A 22,497-nucleotide genomic window follows, 5' to 3' on the forward strand; every position below is an offset into this window, starting at 1 on the left:
GTCTTCTTTGACATGTGTTTCAGGTCATTGTCTTGCTGAAATGTGATGTCAGTGTATGCATGCTGAAGCCACAAATCTGAGATTGTTTTTAAAAGCTTGTCATTCAAGATATCAATGTATTGGTCTGAATTCATTGAACCCAGCACCAAGCACATACCTCCCACCCCTTCCCACATCATACAGCCTCAGATCATGATGGAGCTGCTGCCAAACTTGACTGTTGGCCTGACAAGCTTGCTGTTGAAGCTGGCATTCTTAATCCAACAGAACTGCTTACCATTCAGTCTAAAGAAGTTGATCTTCATCTCATCGGACCATACCACATTCTTCCAATCCTCAACAGTCATGTCCTTGTGCTCATTAGCAAATTTGAAATGGGCTTTGCAATGTCTCTTGAGTAGCTTCAGTTTTTTCACTAACCTTCATGCTTTGTAACAACAGTAATGAAGTGCTTTTCTTACTGTGGTTGGGCATGTTTTGATTTGAAATGTCTCCTGCAGTGCATGACATGCTTTCCTGACCATGGAGGTTGAATTGAGCTCAAAATAGTGATCCAGGAAGCAAACATGATGAGGCTGGAGTTTTCTTGGCTGGCTGCCCTTTGACTTTGGAACATCAGCAGAGGTGCTTTTGCTGATGTGATTCACTGTAGACTTGCTCATACCAAGTTGTTCTGCAACTGAATGGATAGATTCCCCAATTTGGATGTGAAAGAGTGCCAATTGGTGCCTCTCTGGGGTGGTTTTTGGCATGATGGTATAGATATGATGGTGTCAGACTGGAAGTGCTGCTGGATCGCTCACAGTCATCTGATTGAGCTGAAACTTTCCATGTCACTACTTTCGATGTGTATTAAGGTGCCCACCAAGTTACATTGCAAGTTTCATTGTAGTCAAAAGCCCACAAGGTCAGGAATGGAGTGGTGTCACTATTTGGGAGCATGCTCCATAAACTGTCCCACAATAAATAAAAATTTGGCTCTTCTTCATAGCACAGTTTTTTTTAGTCAATGTCAATATCAATTACACAGTCTTGGAGAGAAGAAGCAGGGCTTTCAGATGATATCAGACAGTGTGGCAATACAACTTATAGCTATTGAGCATTAGAGTGATGTATGGTGACATGTAAAATTATGGGACAGTTTACATGCATGCTGTATATAGAGGGGATTCACATTTCCCCTCCACTTCTGAAATTCCAAGCTTCCCTTCTAACGCATCTGAAGGCCCTAGGAAACATGTGTGACTGCTCAGGGTCCAACTCAACTCCATGGTCCCAATCGTGAAACTGAGCCTTTCAACTCTTCTGTGATCACCTCACCTGCTTGGCTAACGACAGCAACTTAGCATTAGTTCTCAGCATCATTACTCCCACCGTCCTTCTTTTTTTTTTTTTTTTTTTTTTTTTTTTTTTTTTTTTTTTTTTTTTTTGGACACCACATCTGTACTCGCTTAACAGGCTTGAACAACGACGGCCTTGGTTCATACTTGTCAGCATTTGCATTCCAGCATTCGTCGTGTCCTCGGTTCGGACTTCTACGCCTCTCTAATTAGCCTTCGATCGGCCAGGTCCATCCTTCTTCTCATTCGCCAATCACCAACGGCTTGAACAGCGAGCGGCCAACTAATCCGACACAAATCAATCAGGAGGCTCAGACACTTTCAAAGCTCGACATGGAACAGTGAGCGAGAAGGAGGCGAGCTAAACTACAGCCCACAGCTGTGATTGTGACCACTTTCAGCTAGTCATGAGGGTCATACGAGCGTATGATGGTCGCTCCATCGTCGTCAACCAGCCTTTATCCCAGTTTGCCTCGCTCGATGATCTCCTCGACACTTTCTCCTTAGCCACGGAGATCCCTTCCGATGCCATCATTTGCATGACCTCCGATGGCAGTCAGCTCAAGCAAGAACTGCTCAATCGCATCATTCACCAATCACACAATTTCCCATTTGCATCTTCCTCCACAGCGGTCGCAAAGCCACATCCGTCAAGCTCAACACATCAGGACACACACCGAGATGGCAGTCCAAGCGAGTCGCAATCGCAAGAGTTTTTCGTCTACAATCGTGACTTTCTCTACACAGATCCAACAGAGTTAGCTGCCGAGCTGGCTGAGCATGCGACTTTCGAACCCGTGCCGTCGCTGCCAGATGTTGAGCTGTCGTTTCCACCAACGCCCAAGTCTCTCGAAGCCCTCGTCAGCTGGTCCGCAGAGATCGCCAGTCTTGTCACAAATCACCAACTTACCTGCCATGCCTTGCTCGAGAGGATCACGCTCATAGCTCGCAGTCTTCAAGTCGCTCTCTCCAATCTTCGGGATCATGCCGACAATATCGAAAAGGGAGCCAAAGCGCTGATCGATGACGTCGCTCAGAAGGAGCTGACGAGGATGCAGAGTCTGTTGCAAGGCTACGAGCGTGATCTGCGCATCCTCGGAATGGTTTCCATTCATCCTCGTCTCCAGTCGGTCAACGCTGCTGCAGCATCTTCGTCTTCCAGCTCAGCGCAGAACGGCTCGAACAACGGTCAGGCAGCGAAGTCAAAGCACAGAACTCTCGGCGACTATATCAGCAAGTCCAAGATGAGCGCTGTGGCTGATGCTTGTCATCGCGTCTACACAGAGCTGCGGGAGCGTATCGAAGGCATCGAATCGGAACTTTCACTCGTTCGTAACGATACTCAAGGTCTTTCAGATGAGGTGCAGTCCACGACACCTGAGGTGGCAGATGAAACGTATCAGCGTGTCCTGGAGGCAGAAGCAAGGACTCGTCAGCTGCATGCATTCATCCAGTCGACATGCTCACCTGATGCACAAGGGTGGCCAGTTGCAGACAAGATCGATCGCGAGACCTTTGATGAGATCGTCAACAGCTCCAACGAGCTCCTCCTGCTGGACGAAGTGGTACGAGAGGGTGTCCAGCGCTTGACGCAGGATCGAAATGACATTCTCGAACGCAGCTTGCATCTGCTCATCGACATCTCTGGGATTCAATCCGAATTCACAGAGACTGGATCTCTGCTGGCTGCTGTCGACGCGGATCTTCACTCGAATAAGCTCGATGGTTTCAAGCATCTGCATCGCCTTAAGAACATGCTCTGGGCCTATGGTGCCACTGTGGTTGAAGTGGTCCGAAGACGTGAGTTTGCGAAGCACTTCCTTGGCAAATCTCAGTCGCTGGCTGAGATTATGGCGAAAGTTTCGGCTTCGGAGTGGAAGCGCAGACAGTTTTACCGCAGCGACATCTCCTCATTGTTGCCATGGGAAGTCAAAGGCATGGAAGACAAGCCACCGAGCCTGGAGATCACCACACCGCGTGTCAGCAGCGAAGGAATGGCTGATCTCAGTCTTCCAGATCTCGAAGCGTTTTACGAGCTGCTGGACCACGTCGACCTGCGACTGCGCGAGGAAGAGGCGGAGGGTGCAGATGGCGTTACGAGCCCAATACCTGAGGTCAAGGCTGCTCTACAAGCTCTAGCTGCAGCTCTGCAAGACCTAGACGACGAGTTCGTCAACCTCGTCAACCAGCAACTACTAAATCAAAACAACGAAGTGGAAGGCTCAGACGAGGATGAAGATGAAAGTGGATCTGATACTTCCATCCGAGCAAGGAAACGAATGCGACGCCGTCAGCGCCTCACTGTTTCGCTCGCGGCGGCTAACAGCGAGGAGATGGCCCAACTTCGAAACGAACTTGCTGCTGCTAAAGCTGCAAAGGAGGAAGCAGAGAGGACTCTGAAGGCTGATAACGAAACCCGCATATTGGGTCTCAAGGCCGAGATCGAGACATTGAAACGACAGATCGAGACAGGCAAGTCGGACGTGTACAAACTGGAAGCAGAGAAGCGCGAAGCACAGAGCCGAATCGAGACGCTCGATGCTGATCTCGAGCTAGAGCGCGAGCGCCGACTCAACATGGTTGATGAGGTGAGTCAACTGCGCCGTGACTTGGAGCAGAGTCATCGTACTGAGGCGGAAGCCAGGCAAGAAGCTATGGAGGATGCCGATCGAGTGGCTGAGCTCGAAGCACAGGCACATGAGCTTCATCTTGAATTGGAGGAAGCCAAGAGTGCACGCATTGACGCCAGCAATCGCATCGAGGCCTTGCTCAGCGAAGGATCAAGCGTCGAAGGCGAGCTGCGTACCGCTCAAGCCCGAATCGATGAGCTCACCGAGCAGCTGTCGAATGCGCATGCGGAAGCTGCAAAAGCACGAGAAGCAGCGGCAGAGGTGGAAGCCGTCAAAGAGCGACAGATCCGGTCCTATCGCGCTGAGGCAGATGGCGACCGTGCCATTCTAGAAGAGAAGGTGCGGGCGCTCAAGGCTGATCTGGATGCCAAAGAGCAGCTCCTGGAGAAGCAGACCGCCATTGCCAACCGGGCGGAGCAGAGTCGCATTCCTGACCGTGAAGCTATCGAGCTTCTGCGTGGACAACTGCATGCTGCCGATGTGGCCCATGAAGAGATCGTCAAAGAGATGGACCGCGCCAAGGAGCTCGCTGACGAGGCCGAGGCGGCTCGCAGAGAAGCAGAGGCGAGTCGTCAGCAGTTGCTTGAACGCACAAGGGGTCTGCTCGCCAAGACAAGCTTGTTGCGAAAGACGGTGCGAGCGATGCCGACTCATTCTTCGTCTCGTCAAGCATCGTCGCCCAGCGTTGCGCCGAACAACGGCAACAACACCGCGTCGACTTCGGGGGGAGCCGTCACGGCACAGCGCGCGATCGCAGCTTCTACGGGCAGCCTCTCGGTATCCGAAATGTCCGACTCGCAACGACAGGCTGCTCTTGAGGCCTTTGAAGCCGAAGCCGAGGGCGCCAACTTTGATACTACTCTCGAGGCATTGCGAGCATTCGATGTTGCCGAGATGTACGAAGAGGTGAAGGGCAAGCTGGACTCACTCAACGTCTTGGTGCGCAAGTGGCAGAAGGCGTGGAAGTCGGCCAACGAAAAGGTCACCAAAGCCAACGCCGCCGCTCGGGAGAAGATTGCTGTGCGCAACTTCAAGCCCGATGACCTGGCTTTGTTCTTGCCAACGCGAAACTCGAACCTTGCCTCGAAACCTTGGGCTGCGTTCAACATCAGCTTCCCTCATTTCTTCCTCAATGCTCAGGGACCCCTTGCTGAGCAGCTGCGCACGAAGGAGTGGATCGTAGCTCGAATCACAAAGATCACAGATAGGGTCGTACCTGTGGCTGATGGTGCAAAGAAGGACGACAAGAGCGCTGCAGACTCGGACGATCCGAACCCGTTCAAGCTGCCTGAAGACGTGCGATATTTCCTCCTGGATGTGGAGACGTACACTGGCCACAGCTCGGCGCCGCCTTCGTTGCGCAGCAGGAAGAGCTCTTCGGCTGCGATCGGTGCAAGCACCAGCAATGTTGACAACAACCATGCCGATGGCAAGAGTGCGAACGGACACCATGTGGATCGTAAGGAGGCCCAGAGCCATCCGAGGAGTCAGAGTGTGAGTGCCTTGACTGGGGTCAAAGGCTTGTCAAAAGGTGATCAGACCGGATCCGTTGCTGAAGTCGCACGCCTCACTGAGGAGCCAGGCGAGCTGAAACAACAAGCTATGCATGAAGCAAGGGGTGCTGGCGATGCACAGACGGGACCAGACGACGATCTGGCAGCTCAGGCATCCGGCTTCTCTCTTCAATCCGTTGAACAGTCAACTCCACCCATGCAGACGCCTGAGTCCTCGCCACATGTTGGATCCGCCGCGGTCTTCTCGGGACCTACCTCCACCGAAAAGAGCAAGTCCGCTGGTCAAAGCGAAGACAAAGCTCAGCAAGCCACCTCGACTACAGAGCCGCGATCTGCTACAACAACGACTTCCGCACTGACACGCGCATTGCGTAGTGCTTCACCCGCCTCGTCACTTCGAGCTGAGAGCGCTCTGAGCAGCAGTGGAGCAGGTAGATGGAGGGCTGGCTCGTCGGCTTCGGCCAATGCGACGCAGTGGCCTCCACGCAGCATCACGGGCATTACAGAGGAAGCCGATGCACGCAGACGTGACGGTGCTGTTGGAAATGACGGGGACGCTGCCTCAAGTACGACTGGCTCCACGAGTCATCGCTCGACGCTGATCGAGCATGCTACGATGGTACCCGCTTTCGGTCGCACTCCCAACAAGCGCCGTGGAGATATGGCGGGACGAGTGCAGAATGCCTCTCCGTCCGGACGTGCCGCGAGGCGTCAAGGAGGAGGCGAGAGTTCGGATGACAGATCGTTTGACGGACGAGGTGTCACCTCTGCACCAGCGTCGCAGAGCCGATCGGACGGTATCGCCATTCGCATTGCACGACCTGCGTTGCAGTCTGACTTGGTCGATACAGCCGTCTCGAATCCCTTCTCACAGTCTCCTGGCCCTGCATCGCTGCCAGCTGATCGTGATGGTATGGGTACACTTGGGCGCGCTCAGGCACGACGCAAGTCGAGCCTTTACATCAGCTCGTCTGCGAGTGGAGCCGAACAAGGGGAACAGCGCCGTGACGAGCCTACGCCAAAGGTGCAACGTTGGCCTAGCGATGCCGCTTCGAAGGCATCACAGCGCACGGCGTCGTTGGCTTCAACTGCGTCCGCATCGAACCAGGGCGGTAGTATCCGGATCAATGGGCGCAGCATCGTCTTTGACACGCTCGGTACGTCGGGTCAGCACCGCAGACAAGCCTCGTCGTCGTCGTCTGCGGCCACTACGGTGGTAACCACTGCACATGCCATCCCCGGTGCTTTCCCGTCGTCCTTTTCTTCATCTGGCTCGCTCGCCGGACCATCTTCGCCTCATGTAGGTGCCGATCAGTCTGACGAGGCTGCTCCTTCGACTGCGAACAGGTCAGCGTTCCGCTCCCCGAGCTTTGGCACAACGACTTCATCTCGTCCGGCACTCAATTCGACACAGAAGCCGTCATTCCTGAGCCAGACACTGGGCAGATTCACTGGTGCCGCAGCACATGCTGTTCAGGGACCACCGTTCGGGCCAACGCCAGGTGGTGAGAGTGCACGAGAGGCAATCACGATAGGCAAGCAGACGTATGGACGCAATTCTCAGTCTCGACCTTCGCTATTCCAGGCTATTGTGCCGCTGCAGGATGGACAAGGTGAGCAGAGGGAGGGGGGGAATAAGGGAACGCCAGAATCTGCAGGAGGCGTTTCGGGGTTCTCGAATGTTTCTGGGTCGAGTGCTGAGGGGATGTTGAAGCGCTTGACTGGTGGGTCGCTGCAGCGCTAGTCATTAAGCTTCGGGTGTTCAGCCAAAGAGCTGATTGCATCGCATGTATCAGTACAACCCAGAGTCATCTTCAATGCTGAGCAAATTGATGACGATTTTCATCTTGCCGGATGCTGTGTGAGGGTGAGGCACAGACCAGAAGCAGGCGCCGTGAGTTGTATGCTGAGTGAGTGCCGTGCCAACCAAATGTGATTGACAGAGACGGCAAAGCTAGAGATCTAATGTACAAAATACTGGAAACGTTGAGTCGCTGGAGCCGAGAGAGGTAAGAGAGAATGCAAGATAATGGTCGATGAAAGTGTGGGAGAAGGAAGGTTAGACAGCAAGAGCGACCTGATCGCTCAAAGTCTGAACCTGCTTGTGCAAACCAGCGTAATCCTCCGAGTAATCCTCCTTTGCCTTTGTTGCGTCCTTTCCCTTTGCTGCAGCCTTCTTTCCGCCTCCTGGAACGATCATAACGCAGCTCGTTGGTCTTTTCGTTGCGCTTGCTGCTCCCAAGGCCTCCTTGCTGTCAACAAAGATGTATGGGTTGCTCGTATCTTCGCACAGCACCGGGATATGACTGAGGATATCAACAGGAGAAATATCGCCTGCGAGGATAACAAGGCCTTTCTCTCCCTTTCGCAAAGCTTTTACTACTTCCTTAACACCACGTTTAACGTGACCACGAGACTTGGAGGCTTTCTTGGTAAGCTTAAAGAGTTTCTTGCTCATCTTGGGTTGAGCGAGTGGCTGAGCGATTTCGGAAATGTTTTGGGCGGTTGAGGCGGATAGGTCTTCGTCATCAGAGGCGTCGGCGGCAATGTCAACTTCGACTTTGATCTTCTTCTCTTTCTTGTCCTTCTTGGAAGATTTGGAAGGGGTGGAGTCAACGTCGGTGTCAAGGTCCATAGCGGCAACTTCGGATTTGCGCTTGGACTTTTTTTCCTTTTTGGATTCGTCTTTGGCCATCTTTGCGATAGGACTGGGGGTGTGAGGAGGGTGACGATGGTGACGATGGTGGTGGTGATTGTGATGATGCGCGGGTGTAGACCATGATTGGCAAAGCGCAGAAGAGGACTCTTCTCCGCTTTCCGGTTTGGAGACTTTTTTTTCTTCTTGTTATCGAGCAGCTCAAAATTTGACCGAGACTTTAAATTTCACTTTCCTTTTCGATTTCCTGTTCTGTCCTGAAGAGCAGTTACGGTTTAACAATTCAATCTTTTTCCCGATGGCCGATCACGAGACCTGAAGCAAATTTCTCGTGCGAAATTGCGGTAAAAGCGCCTGTCAACCGCAGTTTTTCTGCTTCAGCAGAGCGAAGAGAAGGAAGGAAAGCCCAAAAAAAAAAAAAAAAAAAAAAAAAAAAAAAAAAAAAAAAAAAAAAAAAAGCAAAAAAGCAAAAAAGCCTAGCTGAACTGACAGACTCTTGTTTGGCTACCCTTCTTCTCTCACCACAACACACCATCTCCATCTTAGTGATGGTTACAGCTATGCTCCTAGGTCGGTGCATCCTCACCTACCTCTCTGCATCGACGTAGCAAACAATCCCTCTATCTTCTTTCCTTCTCGTAAGTGTCTTCGCAAAGAAGGCTTTCGTTCCGAAGGATTACAAAACAACCCACGCATGATGTTCGTGATTGCGTATCCAATCAGAAATTTCTATACACGAATCAGATGATCAGAACATCGCAAAGCCTCTTCGGACCTCGCCAAGAGCATCAGAACCGTCACTGACTGTTCTTCTGGCTTCTTGTTGGTGACCCGGATCGGTAGAAGCGCAACTATACCCCTCTCTCCTCACTCTTGAGCGCAAAGGCCAACTTGGACCGTCATCCCTAGGTGTGTATCCAACGTTCAAGAGCATCTCATAGAAAGTAGACATCATCGCTGCAGCTGGCATTAACTCGACGAAAGGATGCTACAGCATTTTACAAACTAGAGTCTCGCGGTCTTGGTTCGCGTTAACTTGGCAAAGCTTTCTGATTATACGTCGAAACATATGCCTTAGCTGCGCTCGCGATCGTTGTTGTTCTTCAAGATGCGTCTTTGCGGCTACTCTGACTTGGTCTCAGTCTAGAGCTCAAGTTGCTGACTTGCAATCTCGTTGGCGTTTACAGACGGCTCAAGTTCTGTTGCGGACACAATGCAATGCGTGCGTTCGGTCTCCCAGTTGGTGCGCGCTCCTAGACCAGCATCATCATTGTTGACGGCTTCAAGTAGAACCGTTTCATCGCAGACCCCTGCACCTGACCGTAGGATTCTGGTAAGCATCACTCCCAACGTAATCCCTTTTTATCCATTCTTTCCCCCCATCCGTCATCTTCTGTGGATGACTGGCGCCGGTGCATGTGGTGCGGTTGAGTCTTCACGGATTCGTACCGCGTCCCTAGCACAATATCGTCTGATTGGGAGCGACATCCTCGACACATGAGGAAGCCATGAGCCTGTCCCAACCGACGGGCGAGTGGAAGTGTAAAAAACGCGATAACCCTGGCGGCGGCTTTGCCTAGATCCATGTGCCCTTGTCACCTCTTCGCCTGTGTTTGCGCTTTCCCCATCTTCCCTTGTTCCCCGAAACCCTTTCTCGAAAGGGTGGAAGGTAGTTTGGCGAAAGGGGTTAGTGCCGGGATGAATGTACTTGGGCTGGCACCCTAATTTCATAGCACTTGGAGTGAGGTACTATGTACCAATGCTCGTTTGAGGCTACAACCTAGGGTTTTGGCCACATTCCCTTCCTCCTTTCTCCCCTTACTTTTTCGATAGTACAAATGGACGAGGATTACTGACATACATGCTCGCATTTGTTCATTGTGTGCTGTGTAGGTGAAACCATTACCTCCTTCAAGTTTGGATAAAACCGCCGAAAGTTTTTTCGTCCCGAATCGACAAGATCCGAGTTTTCATTGCGAAGACTTTACAATGGTGCTCAAGGGTTTCCCTCGACATCTTACGGACCAGCTGGGACGGTTGGATGAAACGAGGTTGATGCCGAGTTGGTTGCCTTTGCCGATCGATCCTGCTACTCATCAGAGGAGGCATCTACGTTCTCCCCTTTACCAACCCTCCGCTCCTTCAAAGGAGGGCGATGCAGATCGATGGGAGCCAATCCCGAACCCAACCCCTCTGTCGGCGGAAGGTCGGCCAATCTTGCGCATATTCGTAATGTCATCCAAGAAACGAATCCACAAACTCGCCGTTATCCGACACCGTACCCGCACCCGTCTCGTCTCTGCCCTCCGTACCGCCATTTTTCGTCTGCAAGACTCTGATATCGATGCAGCTCAGACGCTTGATCTGCGCAAACAGGTAATCATGCTTATCGCCAGCCCAACCGCCTACAGTCGCAAGATGGAAGTATTGGTCAGCGGAATGGAAAAAGCTCTACGACGAGTCACTTCCACTCCAACCCACAAATTCACCCCCATCGAAATGAAAAGTAGCGACCAGCGCTACGATAAATAGTGAGTCCCCCCTCCCCCTAACATACCTAGATAGAGGGTGTGGTGTAATGTGGTGGGAATGGTCAGCCAAGATTACATTTTGTATCACCTCCTTCGGGAGGGATGCTGGAAATTACCGTCCGAATTTTGCTTCATGATGGATACTTTTTAGGCTGTTTAATGAGCTACCAACCCCCCTTTCTCCTCGTTCCACAACTCGCCATAACTCAGCCGCTGGTGATAGGTCTGCTAACCACGTCCGAACTTGTTTTATTGGTTCGTTGCTGTAGTACCTTCAGCTCTTCACCTCGTACAAGATAGAGGAAGAAAGAATGTGAGTAAGACAGTAAAAGCAATGGAGGAGGTGGTGGGTGGTATACTCGAATGATGAGCCCTATCAACATATCACGACGGTCTTCGTACAAAGCCATGGCGAATCCGCCCTGCCACTAAACCCATTTTCCAGGGCATTAATCTGAACACAACGATATACACACCTTGCTCGACCTCAAACCTTGTGCTTATTGCTTCTTCGAGAGAGGAAAGGAATAGGATGCTGACAACGATCTTGGTTGTTCTTGTCGGCGCTATTAGGTCTTTTGATACCCTTGGCTTTGATGATACGCTCCGAATACAAACGTTGACGGCTTACCATGCCAGTCCTATCAACTCTTACCATGATGTTTGCTGTGACTGTGATGAGGGGAAAGCGGTTGTTGAGAAGAAGACGGCTGGAAGTGTGATAAGAAGGTCTTTGTTCTGCACATGAGTTTGGAGCGGGCGTGGACATCTCGTCTTTGGTTCACTTGTGCTCGCTTCTCATCTTCACGCTGTCTTGATTCTGCCTGTCTCTTGCGAATCGTCGCAACAAAACACATGACACCCTCACTCTCACAGCCATTTATCATGATCGATGAGGAACATCAAATCTTCGTTCTACGATCCAAGAACAAACACAATGTACAATTCATGCTTCATCCTTTTCAAAGATCCTTATGGTTCAGAGCTTGCTTCGTCTCCTTCGGCACTCCCACAAGAAACGGCAAACCGAGAGCATTCAACCGTCTAAACGGCCACCTGATATACCCTCCAAGAGGCTTATGATTCCACCTATCCTCGAACCTAGTAATCTTATTTCCCGCGTCTCTTTCCATTACCACGGTTGAGATTATCTCTTTAGTCATACCTAAACCTTTCACCTTATATCTTTGCTTCTGCGCATACTGGACCTCACCTGGTTCTTGCTTGACTAGTTTCCAAGCTAGCGTTTCGGACTCGGAGAAGGCTGCAGGCACACCGTACCATTGCGCGAGGTACTGGCGGCTACCTTCAGCATGACAGATTGGATCAGCAAAGATAGCGCTCGGCGACCAAGAGCGAGCAAAGATGGCAGGGGATGGTTTGGCGGAGGCTAAATCTTGAGCATCACGAACGAGTTGAGCGGTTTCTGGGGTTGGATCAATGTGTGGGGTCGACTTGTACTGGTCGAAGTCATTGCTCTGAGGCAAGGTGGGTGTGGTGGAGGAAGACATGGTGGAATAAAGCGCTTGTGAAGCTCTTTTGATATCTGCGGCAGGTTTGCCTAGACGAAAGATCTTCTGTTTGACGTTCACGGGTGCAGCGGCTGCTACGTATGTGGGTGGCAAATTTGCAGAGACGAGTGCGGCACTGCTAGCTGCCAAACCAAGCGTGGGGATAAATCGAGGCTGCAGAGCTAGAGCAGAACCAGCAGCAGGAGCGACGGTGATTCCGGCGAGAAGAGAGATGAGGGTTGTAGTGGTAATAGCAGAAGTGGAGCCTTGTTGACGGAGTAGAGAGATAGGCCAGAGTTGCATCGTAAATCTTTGAGGTCGTTGCGATGGTGCGCGGATGAAACGAGCGAGTGGGTGGGGAAGGGTGCATAGATAAAGCTTTTCCCTATGCTCAAGGGGCGACGTTGCACAAGATACATCCTCATGCTGTGAAACACACGCGGGGATTCGTGACCAGTTTGTGATTCATCCTTGTCCCAAGCCAGCCACCTCTTGGACTATGTGTAGGATTGTGAATCATCGCCATCATACATCGGCTCGGTTTCGATGAAGGATGAAATGGTGAATATGCCTCCACACTCGCACACACACTGACACGCTCACGTCAGCTTTACGTTCCGCGGAGTGACCAGTGACCAATTTCCCGCATTTCGAGCTTTGTTACATTCTACCTTGCCGACAAATGCTCCCGAAAAATCACTGGAGCGGGCGACGTTTCTCGTGCGGTTGGAAGGACGTCTTCTGTCTTTGCTATCCGACTTTTTTCCGACCGCTTGACCACTTTTTCCACACTCCTTCGTCCAACTCATCTGTCCAACACCTTTAAATCATCGTCTTCGCTACACCAACGCCGCCTGTTCATCAAAACATAACGATGACTTCCGCTTCAAGGACAGCATGTAGAACTATCCTGCGTGGCGCCCCCACCCCCACCTCAAAGCGCAGCATCTTACACTCTGCTCGAGCAGCCGCAGCCGCAGCTTCTTCATCTTCTTCCAGCACCTCCTCTTCCAGCACCTTCTCTGAGACACCATGGCAACCCTTACTCAAACCCGGCATACTGCCAGCATACGACGAAGCACTCTCCTATCTCTCCTCCCACTCCTCCCACCTTCGCTCACGCCTCTCCACCATAGACACCGACTACGCTTCTCTTTCCCCTGCCGACCGCGCCCTTCTTAAAGAATCGTATCAAATCGCAGCTAGCATCAACGACCCTTCTCTTCTCGCTGCATTCCAATCCTCCTCTCCCACCACATACGATGCTTCCAACCCTGCCTTTCGACATCTTCGAGAGCGAGTTTGGCGTAAGGACTCCGGTGTACTAGCGAAGCTGATGGAGAGGTGTAGATTGATGCATATCTTTCCGGATGTTTTGTCGGCGATTACGCCCGTGGTTGATGTGCAGTTGAGCTTTGGCGAGGGAGGAGGGTATACGGATCATATCAGTCAAGGCGGGGATGTGTTGGCCGGGGTGTTTGTTCCCGTGGCAGATTCGGTTAAGGCTCCCAAAGTTGAGGTGAACGTCTTCCACACCGAGCCTAAAAAGTACACACTTGCAATAGTGGATCCCGACCAACCGAACGAAGAGACACAGAGCTATAAGACGAGCTTGCTGGCGCTCAAAACCGATATTAGTCTCTCTGCCACGAGCTCCCCTCTGATTGATTTGGGTAAAGATATGGCAGTAGAGTACATCCCCCCCCATCCACAACAAGGAACAAACTATCACCGCTACACAACCATCCTTTTCGAACAAACCTCTACCTCCTCCGGTGGAAGAAAGGTAGAGGTGGGTGATAGAGATGACTTCAACCTAAAAGACTACGTGGAAAGGAAAGCATTGACCCCGGCAGGAATTCACTTTTGGCGAGCCAAATGGACTCCCGAATCCGCCGAAACGGTCAGCAAGGTATACAAGCAAGTGTTGAAGAGAGATGAACCGAAATATACAAAGCCTCCTGCGCTGGATAAGGTGAGGAAGGTTGTTGGTGATGCTGGAAGTAAGTGGTTCTAAACCGTGGAGCTAGCGAAAGAGAAGATAGACTTGTATTCTTTCTGCTATACAACCATTCGAATTGATACCTCAAAGATGTGTGAGAACGAAGTGTTGTGATGTGAGAAGAAAGCATCCTGAGGTCTAAGAACACACCGTCAATGCATCGGCTGTGAGAGATCGCATCTCATCGACAAAAGCCTCTCTCCCTCCGAGATCACTCTCAAGGTCGTCTCGTCCGATCACAAACGCACACCCAACAAGCGCTTTGCTCAAAAATCACATGCGAGGTTCATTCTTCGCTGTCCATACGCCTGATATTCAATTCCGCTTCGCAATTCCGCTTGGCAGCTAAGTACATCGGACAGCGGTAATTGTCACTTGGTTAGAATGGTGCGCTCCGCTACTGCATCCCATTTCCACCACCATCATTACCTGGACTGCGAGGAGGATCACGTCCACAATCCATACTTCTTACTAGGCCAAGTCTGCCAAAGTCTAATAGTCCCGTCTTCACTTCCACTAGCTGCCAATTCACCGTCCGGAGAATAACTGACTGCGTGAGCAGGACCATGATGACCCTTGTGCAACTCTCTTTCCTTCCCTGATTCGAAATCGAATATTCTGACCCAACCGTCTCCGCTGCTCCCTGCTACAAATCTATCTGCGAGAGTTGGGTGGAGTGATGCTGATGAGACTGGGACTTGGAGTGTGTGTTTTTTCCTCATTTCGCGGGTTAGTGCGTCGATGAAGTAAACTTCCTTACCGCTGGTTACGGTGAGGAGTTCGCCCAAGATGCCGGATGAGCGTTCCATAGAAGTAATAGGATCCGAAAAAGACATTTCGTGAGTCTTGGAGAGTGTTCGAGTGTCCCACCATCTAATCACCTTATCCTCCCCTGCACTAACCACTGTACTCTCTCCTGCGGGACCTCTATGCCAAACAGAAGATTTAATCACACCTTCATGCGCCAACCCCCCTTCGCCGATACTAAAAAGTTGCGCCTCCGCATCCGGACGATTCAAATCAAACAATCGCAACTTCTTCTCATGTCCAGCTGTAACAACTCTCTTCCCTTCCCCATTGATAGCCACTGTTCGCACAATATGGTTGTGCGGAAAAGTGTGCAAACAGTCGCCCGCGAAGGTGTCCCACACTTTCGCACTAAAATCAGCAGATCCAGTAACAGCGATGGATGCATCACCACCAGATAACTTGCCACACCAAACAGCACCTTTGTGTCCAAGGAAGGTTCCAACCCAGTCTCCGAGCCAATCCCGAAGCATGGGATTGCCATCTTTGCAGGAGGAGAGGAGGGAGTATGTGCCGTCATCCTGCAAGTCGGAGAATTCGAGATGGACTACTGGTCGGGTGTGGCCTGAACATGTGAGTGGGACCGACTATCAAAGGGAGATGGATAGAGAATACGGTAGTTGTCAGTATCGAATGAAAAGGGTTTGATCCAGGGAGGGTGGAAGGGGTGAGAACGTACCTTTTGAACTGGTGTAGAAGTCATAATGAAGTACAACTGCTAGCCGGGTGTATCGGTAATGAAGAGCGTAGTCGATTGCTGGTGTTCGCGTTAGGTCGTTGAAGCTTGAAACAGAATCCTATCTCCAGAGCTGAATCGTGGTTCGATTTGCAATCCGAGGAAGGAAGCCAATGCTGCAATCAATGCGATGCTTTTTTTTACAGGTGCTGGTCTTGTGTCGAGACAGGCGACGGAACGTTGCAATGGGTACAAAGTGAGCCAGACGATATGAAGAGGTGGGAAGAAGACCAAACAGGGCTGAAACAAGTGACGCCGTTGTTGTGAAAGATAGTTTCCTGAAATTGATTGCCAGAACGTCAACTATAGATGCTGATAAAGAACTCAGATGCCGAGCTGCGAAGATTGGGGAAAAGCGAGGCACGAGACTGTCTTTCAAGAAGCCTGGCCCGTCACAGGGACGGTGACTGCTGTGATTCTCGTTTCGCACCTGCGAAGAGCTTAGCTTAAAAAATGATTTTCGTTGGGAATGCACAAGTCGTCGACGTTGTTTCGCTGTGTTTCGTCAGCTTCGGATCGTGTTCGTTAAAGAGATGCTAGGAAGAGTGAAAGATGGGTCAATCAAAGCACGGCAATTGTGAGCCAGAGCTGAAGATGAGTTGGTGTGGAAAAGAGAAAGAGTGCAAGAATCCTCGGGACTCGTTGTTGGTTGCAAGGAAAGTTAAGTTGTTGGCTCCAGCGTCGTCGTGAGTTGAAGAAACATCGGAAAATTTCCAAGGTTCATCCAGAATGCTGATAGAGCGAAGCTTGTGAAAGCAAACACTGCTTATTCACAAGCTTCACCCAGACACATGAAATGCATCAAGGTTGACATGACAACAGCTCAGGAGCTCTGCAGGAGAGACACTCAACTCACCTGAGGCTGCTCAATGTTCTCAGAGATGATGTGAAGATATATATACTCATGTTTATGGCCTTAGTTCACTTGAATATGATAGGCATTGCAGTTGCTACATGCCTGTACAAAGATAGCCTGATTGTGGCCTCAATGAAGCGGTGCATATATTTCAACTTTGTGGCTTCTTTTGTTGCTCTTTCATTAAAATTCAACCCTGCCAAGAGGAAGCCAGAGTTGAGGCATTCAGAATTGCTGTAATGGTGTTGTTCTAAGTACAAGCTCAAGTCCGGAGGGGGACTTGAGGGGGTATTAAAGTTTTTGCGTTTTTAAAATCGCGGGTTTTTTGAAGAGTGTGTTTTTCAAAAGAAACACAAAAGCTTACATAAGCTGTGCAAAGTGAAAAAGAAAACCGCATTTTTTAAAAATGCAGGTCAGGAGACAGTATTGTGAAAACATGGAAGGGAATTCACTCCACATCCCTTCTCTCCTCTTGTCACTCTCATCACTCTTTTGCTTACTCCCTCCTTCCTTGCACTCATTCAACATGACCACCTCCACTGATGATTCTCTTGACATCTCTGCACAGTTGTTCTGGCAGTCCACTACACCTACAAGCTCTGCAACTCAGACCAAAAGCATGCCTGTGCTGTCTCAATCTGGTTCTACAAGCACTCCTGACATCCCCACTTCCTGTCCAACTCGAGCCTCTAGATCTGCCACAGGCAAGAAGAACTTCACATGGTTGGGTGCCAATGTTCTTCACCTCATCACAATCCTCTACAACAATGAGTCCTACCAGCATGCTCTGCTGCCATCTTGAGAATCAGCTGAGAGCAGTCCAGCCCTCAAACTTTGCAAACATCCCATTTTTTGGGAGATCTCCAAGTTGATTTTCCCAGGTGCATCTGTTGAGCCCAATCACATCAAGGCCAAGCTGAGGTGGCTGCAAGAGACATACTACAGGGAGAAGAAGAAGCTTTCACTCACTGGAGCTGGTATGCTGCTGGAGGACATGGATGCATCCAACCCAGTAAGTCTTTGCAATCTTACTTGCAACAGCATGCTTGAATGCTAATTCTATTGCAGTATCCCATTGTATGTTCAAACAGTCCTACATATCTTGCCTTGCCCTGTCAACAAAGTACACTTGGTTTAAAAAGATGCATGAGATGATTAATCACTGATTCTATACCAATCCCACAGCACTTATCACAACTCCCAGTCTCGACTTCACCAGCGATGACAAGGCTGACATGCCTGTCATGGGCCTGGGTGCGCAGGAAGCAGGAAGACCTGTCAAGTCATATGAAGGGAGTGCAGGAATTGAGGAATCAGGCAGATCATGGGAGTTGCAATAGAGTTCCCCAAGATCTGTAGAAGAAACAGCTCTATGACAGATCTCACCTAGATCAGCACAAGCAATAATGGTATCACAAATCCTGCCAGGATCAGTAGTAAACAGGATTGTATGACATATCCCATGGAGATTAGTGGCAAGGATGATTGTACAACAGACCCAGTGGAGATTAGTGGCAAGGACATTTGAGGTTGCCACCAGATGAGGGAGGGGCCCTACATGATGATGAAATTGGCACAAGAAGATGGGTGCCAAAGTCAGGAGGTAGATGAAAGAGGGGGCATGCACTGTCATTAGGATGAAGTGGGGTGACCCCTATCAATGATGAGATGGCGCTGGCTCTCCTCGACACAGGAGCAGGAGAAGCAGGGCTCGGCAAGGAGGATGTAAGCGGTCGCGCGCCAGAGACTAGTTTTGGGTGTTATTTGTTTGGTATAGATGGGGTTGATTGAGTAAGGTCTACTCGATAAGTTTTGACTTAAATGTAACCAGATGTCTTTGACTGGTAAGTCTCAGCTAACCACCTTGAACACTCCATTCAGAGGTTGCATGGCATGTACACTGTTTGTTGGAGAGTGAGTGATACCCTCTCCCTACAGTATGAGTGTTCACAGTACTGTTGATAATGCTCTTGGACATTGTCTGGACCATGATATGTTAATTGCCTACAGAGAACAGGAGTTACTGGACCACAGGTGTGAGACACCACCTACAATAACTAACTGGACCACAGGTGTCAAGCAACACCACCTACAGCAAGGGACTGGACTGCAAGTGTTGAAGAACACCACCTACAGTTGACACCTAATGGTGATACAACACACACATTTGAGGGTCATTGCAAGAGCACTGCTATTGCAATGGTACAAAACTAAGAGTCAAGTAAGTAAGTAAGTAAGTAGCATGTAGAGTGGATGAGGATCCACTTGTATGCTATGGTAGAATGAGAGTATTTATGCATTCAATTGGTGTTGCCCATGACACCTATCCTGCTCCTCCTGAGGGGCCTTCATCCCCTGTTCAACACTGTCTCTCCTGCTGGCATCAATCCCATTGATGCTGCACCCCTACCATTTGCACAGCATAAGGGTTATGCAACACTGCCCTTTTGCCTTCATGCTCTCTTTCTGCCTGATGATGTGTGATGACCCCTTTCGACACAGCTCCTTCTCCCTTCACTGGCGACCACCTTCTTGACCTTATCTTGTGAATCCCTTTAGCCACTTGTTGGACCTCATGACCAAACCCTTGGTCATGTGGTCACCCCTGTGCTTGGGCCTGTGTGACTATATGCATGCACCCCTCGAGTGGTAACTGTCTGTGTGATGCTGAGCTTGGTCCCCCACTCCTACATGTGGTTATCTCCATATGCTTCTCCTTCTAATGCCAGTACCTTCCTTCCTGAATCTCCTGGTACTTGCTCATATCGGCCAACTTGCTGAGGCATGCTGATCCAACTGATTCCAATTGATCCTTGTGAGATTAACCTGGAACCCAGAGTGTGGTTGATCTCATAAATCATATGTGCTACCAGCCCAATTAGCTCTGTTGATCCCCAATGATTGGCACCAATCAACTTGGTGCACCCTTCATATGTTGATCTGCTGATCCTGTGCAACATTACCATGAATGCCGTCGATCAATTTGGCGCACCCGTCTTGCGCTGGCCCGCTGGCCCTGTGACAGAGGAGACACCCCAGTAGAGACCTCTACCACAGTACTCGACGAAGATGGTACCCTTTGGAGAGAGAGCCAGAGCAGAGTCGCTGGCGACACTGCAAAGATGTGTATAACCATACCTTCTCATCCTAAGTGGTCAAGTGGATCCCCATCCACTCTACACCATATATTACTAGCTATAACTTCACATAAGTATACTTAGTATTCAGTCAGCAAAGTTGCAATCACAGTAGATTGCTTCCATTGTAGCGCGTGTGTTGTATCACCGCTCACTGAGGTCCAAAGGCAGTGTAAGCGGTCACATGCCTGAAACCAGATTGGGTGTTTCTGATTGATTTTGGTGAGATCAATTGAGTAAGAACTACTTGGTATGTTTTGATTGAAAATAACCAGACAGCTTCATTCTGGTAGGTTTCAGCTGTCCACCTTGAACACTCTGTTCAGAGGTTGCATGGCACATCTGTTACTTCCTGGGGAGAGTGTGTACACTCTCTTATACAGCATGAGTGTTCATAGTACTGTTGCTTATGCTCTTGTCATTGCCTGGACTGCAATATGCCTATCACCTACAGAAGACAGGAGTTATTGGACTGCAGGTGTTAGACACCACCTACAATAACTGACTGGACCACAGGTGTTGAGCAACACCACCTACAGTGATGGACTGGACTGCAGGTGTTTGAGAGGAACACTGCCTACAGTGCTGATGTCTGATGGTGATGCTACACACACATTTGAGATGTTGTTGCAAAAGCTTCTTGCTATTGCAATGGTACATAACTAAGTAAGGGTAAATAAAGTAAAGAGTAGAGTGGATGAGGATCCACTTGTATGCTATGGTGAAGTAGTAGTATTTATGTGTTTGGAGGGTGTCATCCATGGCACTGCTCCTGCTCCTCTTGGAGGAGTGTCCTTGTCCTCCTCCTTCTCCTCATGTGCCATTCCCCTTGATGTTGCCTGTCCTCCTCATGGTACCAATGTTGGTCCTTTCAGCCCATCCCCCTCTCCTCCAATCTGTGGCCATTCCTTTGGCCCCTATCTGATGGCTCTCCTTGGCCTTGTGACCATCCATATTGTTCCACTCCCATCCATGCAGTCTACCTTGTGACTGGGTTATGCAATCAAGAGCATGTCCCCCCTGTGGTAACCTGCCACCTGCTCTTGAGCTCAGACCTTCTCTTGGCTGAGCTCAGACCTTCTCCTCTCATGTGAAACCTTTCCCACTGTCCTGACCTCCCCCTTGACCAAGGAGATCTTCCCTACCAAATCTCCCATTGTCTCCTTGTAGTCCAGTGGTTTGTTCCAAGCTGGTGGCCACTTCTTGCAGTGTGATTGGTGAAATCAACTGGATAGTCATATTCTGATTGATTTCAGCAGAATCAACCAGACAGATGTGACATGGTCATTGTCAGGTGAGAACAACTGGAAACCCATGATCTGGTTGGTTTCCCAAATTTGTGTGCAAAAGGCTCCTCATATCTCATTTTGGATCTTCCTGTGCAGCCTCTATGACAGGCAGTTCATAGTAACCAGCAGTCCGGATAACGATTAGAACCGAAGGCAGTCATCCACTGCAGTCCAGGGATCACCTCAAGCACTCAGTTGACACACTGGACACTTGTGTTGGCACCACAAACAATCACACTCACACCAGACCTTGGTGTCAGTACAATGTTCCTATAGCTATTGAACATGCCAAGCTACCTCTGGATGGAGTGTCCACAGCAGTCAGTCAAAACCTGTAATAGCAATCACACTACTACATCTTCAAGTGAGAAAAGTCATAGAGGCTCTTCTATGACATATCTTGTCAAGAAAAATAATACACAGCACTCTACCACATATCTCGACAGGACCTGTAATAGATGCGGTTCTATTACAGATATCAGGTTTCAGGTGCGAGACCTCTGACAACACCTTTTTGAGTTGATATGACCATCCTGCTGATATTGCCGACCTGCTGTTGCCCTCTTTCTCTGAGGATGAGGTTAGTGAGGTTGTTCAAAGCCTCCAATTTGATGTCAGGGATACACAAGAGCTCAGCATGACAAGACACACAAATCAGCAGGAACATGAACTGGATCTTGCCACTGCAACACAAGGAATGTCACAGTATGCAGTGTCAAGACTTTGAAGTTCTGCTGCACATGATCTTTGAGAGGAAATGTTCCAGGCACTGTTCAGATCCACTAGGTGCAATGAGGAAGACACTACTGCATTGTCTTGACATCATGAGAAGACTACTGTGGACTACAATGCCATGACTCAAAGTGCTTCAGCTAGGAGACAGGAGTGAGCCTTGATGCAACCATTCTCAATCTGACAGGCACTCTCTCTTCTGCTGTTGAATACAACCCTTCTTACCACCATATGAAACATTACATTGAGTGCATTATGTGAAGAGTAAAGCAAGATATAAGCAAGCAATGGGTGATAGCAATGAGAGCAGGACAAGTAACATATGCTTACTGTTAGGTTATGTCTCTTATTGGCTGTATGACTTCATCACATTTTTGGAAACCTGCATTTCCTTGGGGGGTTCAAATTCCCTCCAAAAACGCGCTTTTCAAAAAACCCGCATTTTTCAAAACGCAAAAACTTTGATACCCCCTTTGGCTGTTTCTGCAATTTGAGTCCAGAAACTCCCAAGTCCCCCTCTCCATTTTGGGAATTTTTACCTTGTCGCGTCTCCCTCAACTGCCAGGCAGAGCGAAGAAAATGCACACTCAACTCTCTCTCTGTTTGCTTCGAAACATACACATGGAAGGCTTGTTGGGTGGACGCGTAGAGGAAGATCGCTTAGCCCGATCGTCTCCCCGCCCGATTCCGTGCTCTCGGTTTCTTCAAAGACTTCAATGACACACCCCTCTCTCTGTGTTGCTGCTTGAATCGATA

General features: G+C 49.8%; 7 protein-coding genes across 7 annotated transcripts; 3 read left to right on the plus strand and 4 right to left on the minus strand.

The window, feature by feature from the left end:
• Nucleotides 1–1,747: 1,747 nt before the first annotated feature.
• UHO2_03867 (uncharacterized protein) lies at nt 1,748–7,228 on the plus strand (the record flags this gene model as incomplete). The annotated part of the gene is made up of 1 exon (XM_041559824.1): nt 1,748–7,228. One exon carries the CDS (start codon nt 1,748–1,750, stop codon nt 7,226–7,228), a length of 5,481 nt encoding a protein of 1,826 aa, XP_041415758.1.
• Nucleotides 7,229–7,543: 315 nt separating this feature from the next.
• UHO2_03868 (putative NHP2 - nucleolar rRNA processing protein) lies at nt 7,544–8,179 on the minus strand (the record flags this gene model as incomplete). The annotated part of the gene is made up of 1 exon (XM_041559825.1): nt 7,544–8,179. The coding sequence occupies one exon, from the start codon at nt 8,177–8,179 to the stop codon at nt 7,544–7,546; it is 636 nt and encodes a 211-aa protein (XP_041415759.1).
• A 1,950-nt stretch (nt 8,180–10,129) lies between these two features.
• Nucleotides 10,130–10,672, plus strand: UHO2_03869 (uncharacterized protein; the record flags this gene model as incomplete). The annotated part of the gene is made up of 1 exon (XM_041559826.1): nt 10,130–10,672. One exon carries the CDS (start codon nt 10,130–10,132, stop codon nt 10,670–10,672), a length of 543 nt encoding a protein of 180 aa, XP_041415760.1.
• Nucleotides 10,673–10,877: 205 nt separating this feature from the next.
• UHO2_03870 (uncharacterized protein) lies at nt 10,878–11,081 on the minus strand (the record flags this gene model as incomplete). The annotated part of the gene is made up of 1 exon (XM_041559827.1): nt 10,878–11,081. The coding sequence occupies one exon, from the start codon at nt 11,079–11,081 to the stop codon at nt 10,878–10,880; it is 204 nt and encodes a 67-aa protein (XP_041415761.1).
• A 552-nt stretch (nt 11,082–11,633) lies between these two features.
• Nucleotides 11,634–12,485, minus strand: UHO2_03871 (uncharacterized protein; the record flags this gene model as incomplete). The annotated part of the gene is made up of 1 exon (XM_041559828.1): nt 11,634–12,485. The coding sequence occupies one exon, from the start codon at nt 12,483–12,485 to the stop codon at nt 11,634–11,636; it is 852 nt and encodes a 283-aa protein (XP_041415762.1).
• Nucleotides 12,486–13,056: 571 nt separating this feature from the next.
• Nucleotides 13,057–14,199, plus strand: UHO2_03872 (uncharacterized protein; the record flags this gene model as incomplete). Its single annotated transcript, XM_041559829.1, has 1 exon — nt 13,057–14,199. One exon carries the CDS (start codon nt 13,057–13,059, stop codon nt 14,197–14,199), a length of 1,143 nt encoding a protein of 380 aa, XP_041415763.1.
• A 431-nt stretch (nt 14,200–14,630) lies between these two features.
• UHO2_03873 (uncharacterized protein) lies at nt 14,631–15,694 on the minus strand (the record flags this gene model as incomplete). The annotated part of the gene is made up of 2 exons (XM_041559830.1): nt 14,631–15,578; nt 15,671–15,694. The coding sequence occupies 2 exons, from the start codon at nt 15,692–15,694 to the stop codon at nt 14,631–14,633; spliced, it is 972 nt and encodes a 323-aa protein (XP_041415764.1).
• Between the last annotated feature and the right edge of the window lie 6,803 nt (nt 15,695–22,497).

The sequence above is a fragment of the Ustilago hordei genome (assembly GCF_900519145.1).
Source record: "Ustilago hordei strain Uho2 genome assembly, contig: UHO2_contig_07, whole genome shotgun sequence".
NCBI lineage: Eukaryota > Fungi > Basidiomycota > Ustilaginomycetes > Ustilaginales > Ustilaginaceae > Ustilago > Ustilago hordei.